This window comes from Akebia trifoliata, chromosome 10 (assembly GCF_017979445.1).
Source record: "Akebia trifoliata isolate Shusen 1 chromosome 10, ASM1797944v1, whole genome shotgun sequence".
Taxonomy (NCBI): Eukaryota; Viridiplantae; Streptophyta; class Magnoliopsida; order Ranunculales; family Lardizabalaceae; genus Akebia; species Akebia trifoliata.
In genome coordinates, this window is record NC_141384.1 from 3,112,905 (window position 1) to 3,119,332 (window position 6,428).

General features: G+C 36.9%; 1 protein-coding gene across 1 annotated transcript; it reads right to left on the reverse strand.

Annotated features, from left to right (window-relative positions):
- Positions 1-1,593: 1,593 nt before the first annotated feature.
- On the reverse strand, positions 1,594-5,028 carry LOC147392763 (Leucine-rich receptor-like protein kinase family protein). Its single transcript, XM_086456490.1, has 2 exons — positions 2,452-5,028; positions 1,594-2,135 (listed from the first exon to the last, which is right to left on the reverse strand). The coding sequence occupies exons 1-2, from the start codon at positions 5,009-5,011 to the stop codon at positions 1,741-1,743; spliced, it is 2,955 nt and encodes a 984-aa protein (XP_086312616.1). The 5' UTR covers positions 5,012-5,028; the 3' UTR covers positions 1,594-1,740.
- Between the last annotated feature and the right edge of the window lie 1,400 nt (positions 5,029-6,428).

Sequence of the window (6,428 nt, forward strand, 5' to 3'; positions counted from 1 at the left end):
CATAAAATAGGAACTGTAGACACGAAGACATAGCATCACAATGTGAAAAAATCCCAAATTTGATTGTCTTAGGCCATCAAATTTCATAAAATTTGATAGACCAAGGGGTCAAATTGGCGTCAAATTTTTCATTGTCAAAATTTTTTTTTTGACAGGTTGAAACTGTCAAATTAACGAAGGATGGGAGAAATTCGACAGCTCTAAGCCGTCAAATCTGGGAACATTAAGAATTTCGACAATCCTAGACTGCCAAAATTTAGTTTCTAAAATTCATGGCCCTTAGCCCGTCAATTTTTTTTGTCGAATTTTCCTGTTTTCACGTAGTGCATTATTTGATATACGGAGACAAAATTTCTATCATCTTACTATCTACATCCAATACTTAAACAAATAGAGTTACCTAGTAATTTTTTGATTTTACAAATTGACGAATTATGATCAAGAGATTGGCACATTGTATCTTGGAGCTAGCACTTCATTGGATTGTGAATTCCTAGAAATTGCAACTCTTACCTAAAAGGGTCAAAGTTACTAAGGGTCATGAAGAAATCCAAAATTTTATTGAAAATTCTTGGATGAATATTACATGAGCCCTAATAGGGTTTTTATTATAGAGATTACATCAACCAAGATATGGAAACTAACATAAGATATAAATATTCTACTTTATTAAGATTCCTAATGTAGAATATCCTAATTGATATTGCTACATATATTGTTTTCCATCACTACCTTCCTTTTGTGATGAGATACATTGATAATAATACAATGTATCTCATGCATCATAATATGATACATCATATTCTCTTACAGGTCGTTTAGCCCACATGGATTATTGCCATGTTTGAGAAAAGAAAAAAAATTATGAGTTTTCTTTCTCCCCAAAAGTGGAGAGATTTGGAGAGAAATGGAGAGAAACCCTTTTAATATATTTTATAATTTCAACTCCGCTCCTAGATCTCTTTTAACATATTTTAAAATTTCAAAACTATCCCAAACTTTCTTTTGTCAATCCAAACATGATGGGGGGAGAAATTGAGTTTCTCTTCTCTTCTCTTAATGAGTTTCTATTCTCGCTACTTCTCTCAATCCAAACATAGTGGAATCAAGATTAGGATGATCAGTAAGGTGTCATATTCTTATAGAATAAGAACGGTGCCTATTTGACATGATCTGGTTAGAGAAGTAGTTTTCTACATTGGACGCAAGCCAATGTGTGTAATCTCCAATTACAATGTCTATATAGGAACATGACACCGTTATGGATCGCGACTCATGGATTTAGGGGGAAAAAGACTTTTTTCAGCTTCATCCAATATTTTGGAAATGGACAACCACTCAACTCCCAAATTTAAAACTAATAAATTCATCAATGGAGAAAAATAATTATATTTTTCTTTTTTAAGTTCTTAAAATTTTGAAATCTACCTCACTATGGCATTCCATCATGTTTTTGGAAGCCTCAAGGTGGTGCAAAATCAGGAAATTTTCTTCACTAGCTAACGTAGTCAGGAAAATGTTTTTCTTTTAAAATTATTTGAAGCACTCATATGTCACTAGGTTTTCAGAATACAATAATAGAGACAGTGATTACACAATCATACATTGAATTGAAATTGGCCAATAATAGATCAAACCAAAGACCTAATCAAATAAAAGAATTAAATGATCATCAAACCCACTACAATTAAACAATTCAGACAGGATTATTTCATCTCCACACCCAATTAACAAGATGGATTAAACCTTTGAAGCAGCTTCTTCAATGGTTAGAGTGGTAGAGTTAGACAAATACTGTTTCAACCAGCCCATCTCCTGTGCCATGTCCATCATGCTTGGTCTCAATGAAGGAGAGTATTGAGTACACATTAGACCGAGCTCGATCATCTCTAAGACAACATCTCGCCATATCTTGCTTGAGCACACCATGTTGGCCTGTGGGGGTGACCTCAGAAGTGCTTCTTTAACGATGGGTTCGAGCTTATATGGGTAGTGACTCTTCACCCATTCGGGTAAGCTTGAACCTTCATGAAAAAGGATGTCGGTCGGTCGTCTTCCAGTAACAATCTCTAAGAGTAGTACTCCAAAACTGTAGACATCTCCTTGCATTGAAACATGCCTCCCCAACCCATATTCTACATTTGATCGATCCATTAAAGATATAAGTTAGTGGGTTTTACGTGTTCATGATCTATAATGCGCGTGCTTAGTGTTAAACATGGCCTTGAAACTATTTTTTTATGCAAAGCACTTACATATAGGTGAGAAATTTTGTATAATTAATGATCATCATATGTAGGCTATATATGTGAGGATGGTGTGCTATGTATTTTATCTTTTATTGCTTTTGTGATTTGATCTAGGGTTTTGCATTCACAAGTATGTCTTCAATGAAACATTGGAGATGGATGAGATAAGAAGCACAGCATGGTAATTAAGAGACCTTCTTACCTGGAGCAATATATCCGACCGATCCACATAAAAGTCCGGCCGTGGAACTGAAGGAACCTGAATCCCAAACTGCTTTGCTCTCATCACCATCCTTAACCAACCTTGAAATCCCAAAATCCGTCACCAAGGCCGTCATATCATCGTCGAGAAGTATATTGCTAGGCTTTAGATCACAGTGTATAACCCTTATCGGAGAATGATGGTGCAAGTAGGCCATACCTTCAGCTATGTCACTACAGATGCACACCAGCTGAACCAAACTCAAACCATGGGTCGACCCATGGACCGGATATAAATGGCTTTCGAGGTTTCCATTCGACATCAATGGAAGAACAAGAGCTTTAAAATCTGGCCTACTACATGCTGTTATGATCCTTATTAGGTTTCTGTGCTTAGTCCTCTTTAGCACTTGACATTCTCTTTTAAAGCTCCTTGAGATCTCCACACCCATCTTCAAATCAAAAACCTTAACTGCAATTCGTGTATTGTCTTCGAGCATGCCCTTATAGACATGCCCAAACTGACCCGACCCGATCAAGCTTGACCTGTTAAACCCACCAGTAGCTTCAACTAGTTGACGATAGGAAACTCTCTGACACTTGGGTTGTTGTTTCCTTTCTTGTTCTTCGTCGTCCTCCAAATTATCGTCACCGAAGATTATTGTTCGCCTTGTTCTTAACTTTAGAATTAAAGGATATGCGAAGCAACATAGTACAGTGAGTAACATGAGGAGAATTGGCCAGATTTTGGACCAATGAATTGATTTCTTCTTGCAAGAAGGCATGCCAAAGATCCACCCACAAAGGCCGGGGTTACCTTGGAGTGAATCCAATGTCATCGAGGTGAATATTCCCACATTTGGTACAATCCCGGAGAAGTTATTGTAAGAGATGTTCAAGTTCCTGAGAGTAGATGAAGCTTGTAGAAATTGTGGTATTTCTCCAACCAATTTGTTCGAAGATATATCGAGTACTTGAAGATAAGGCAAGTTGCCAATTTGAATTGGAAGAGTACCTTGTAGGAAATTTCGCGACAAGTTGAGATACTCTAGAGCAATGCAACTCCCAATTTGGGCTGGAATTATACCTGAGAAGTTGTTCGAGGATAAATCGATCTCGAGAACCATGTCCATTTTACTCATTTCGAGTGGAATTGATCCTTCTAAGAGATTACTAGACAAATTCAAGTACAATTTCAAGCTTCTCAAACCAGCAATTTCATTTGGAATTGCTCCTGAAATTTTGTTATAAGAAAGGTCTAAGATCTCAAGGTTTACACATTGTCCTAGACTTGAAGGAATTGTTCCTGATAAGTGATTTTTATAAAGCAAGAGTCTTCTTAGCTGGGAAAGATTGGATAAAGCGTTTGGAATTGAACCAGAGAGCTCGTTTTTTGACAAATCTAGAAGACCCAAGTGGGGAATCTCACCGAAAGCTGAGGGAATTTCGCCCGAGAGTGCGTTGTTTGATAAATAAACTCGTTCTAGCTTTCCCATGCGACTTATTTCGGGTGGAATCGATCCATTCAAGAGATTACTAGTTACATTTAAGAGGGTGAGGTTAACAAGATTTGAAATGTTAGAGGGAATTGAACCATAGATAAGATTCTCGGCAAGATTAATTTGAACAAGATTAGTAGAAAGATCACCAATAATAGAAGGTATCTCTCCACCAAGATTGTTTCCAGCTAATTCGAATCCTTGAAGGTTAGAACAATTAGCAAGAGAAGCAAAGAATGGTCTGAGATTAGTGTTACCGTCGTGGCTAACGAACTTATTATCAGACAAATAGAGGAATTGCAAGTGTGACATTTTATGTATAATTTGGGATGGTAATTCTCCTCTTAGATAATTTGATTCCAAATCAAGCCATTCAAGCTTCGAGGAGTTCGATACAGCTGGAGGAATCTGACCCACCAACCTATTTGACCATAGTAGAAGAAATTTCAGTTCAAGGAGCTCACATCGATCCGAAAAAGGGATTTCACCATTAAGAGAATTGTTAGAAAGATCTATGTACTCTAACGAGGATGACCCATTGCAAAAGAGTGACGTCGGAATGTGACCCACAAGTCGGTTACTTCCCAAATCAAGATAAACCAACCGACGAAGATAACCAAATTCGACGGGTATCTCCCCTTCAAGAAGATTAGATGAGAAGCTAAGCTGTTTGAGTCGAAAAAGAGACCCTAACTCAATTGGTATACAACCACTAAAGAAGTTACCAGATAAATCAAGCACCGACAAATAAGAAAGATTCGAAAGAGATGGAGAAATGGTTCCACGAAGCGATCTTCCACTGAGGTCGAGCTGCACAAACCGATCTTTTGCACTATTGCATTCGATTCCTGTCCAATTGCACATGTGCACATTCAAAGAATCCCAGCTTGTTAGCGCTTGTTCGGGGTCCAAAACAATGCCTGACATGAACGAAAGCAACGAAGATCTATCATTCAAAATTCGAACATTATTCTCTCCATAGGAAACAAGAAGAAGACAAATAAAAAATAGTGAACTAAACTTTGCAAATCTAATCAAACCCATAATCACAATCGTGATCATGATCACAATCACAATCACAATCACAATCGATCTTCTTTGAGATAATTAAAATCTAAGAAGAACAAGAAGAATAAGTAGGAGTAGCAAGATGAGAGTAGCAGATATGCATGTTAAATATATAAAAGCTAAGATCTCCAATAAGAGGAAGACAAGAGAGAACAAATGACTAAACCTGCCTAACTGCCGTTTGAAAGGAGGGAACGTCCGTTTGGCGCCTTAATTCTTTGAATTGGTAGTCAACGAATCACATTTCGCCACGTTTGCATGTGTGTTAGGACTGTTATCTAACCGGAAGGCCCAGGTGTACTATTTGGGTGGTGTCCATGTCAGCCAGCCTACCTTCTTACCTTTTTTGTGGTTTTGCCTAATCTTTATCAGTAGTGGATTCCAGATCTTGTGGTCCTGGGAGTATGTTGCAGCCCTACTCCCAGTATCCTTAATACACCAAAGGGTTGCCGACGGGTCGGGTGAAGCATGTATCCACATCCGAATCCAAATATATATTTGGACCTAGGGCTGGCAACGTATCGAATCAATACCCCTCCAACATCAATCCAATTTTTTAAAACATGTATCATATCCGATCTAATTAATGAATATGCAAATTGAATCTGATCCGTTTTCATTCTTAATTTGAAATTGATCCGATCTAAACACATGTCTTATTTTTAAATTATCAATATTCAAAATATTTAAAAAATATAAAATCATATAATTTTTTTTTTAAAACCCACTTTTCAACTACAAATATTGAGGGGAACTAAAAAGACTAAAACGTGTTTTCTATATGTATTTATATGGAATACAAAACATGTTTGAATTTGTATTTTTTCAAAGTGGATTGAGGTATATCGAAATTCGATCTAAAATTGTATCAGATTTAAGATTTTAATACAAATTTGATTTTTTAAATCGGATCAATTCAGACATCGAGTATATTTTGAATTATTGCCAGTCTTATATGGGACTCTTATATCCAACTTTAGATATGATGCATATTAATATTGACGGTTCTGACTGTTAATAAAGTCATATGAAAATAGACCCATACCTAAATAACTTGGTTTAAATGAGTCGGGTAAGCCGATATCCTCTGACCCATTGTCAACTCTAGCACTAAAAATAACTGAGTAAAGTCATCTTGATTGGTGATATTAGCCTTGATTTTCCACGTGGCATTATAAGGAGATTGAGAGTTGGGTTGGGTCCCAAGTCTGAGGAGTACAGGAACAACTCTCTTATTAGTGGAGGATTGGTAAGGCTAAGATAAATTTGATTTTTTTTTTGATTATTTAAGTTTAAATATTGTTTACAGGCACGCCTAGGTTTTTAAGGGTGGATGACGTGGCAGCTCGGTTTTCCATTTATAGTTGGAAACTAGCATCAAACAGATGGTTGTGGCTCTCCATCTAACGGG

Coding starts and splice junctions, on each gene's coding strand:
- LOC147392763 (XM_086456490.1), bottom strand. CDS start 5,011: ATGATCACGATTGTGATTATGGGTTTGATTAGATTTGCAAAGTTTAGT. Junction 2,136..2,451: donor GGTCGGATATATTGCTCCAG/GTAAGAAGGTCT, acceptor GATCAAATGTAG/AATATGGGTTGGGGAGGCAT.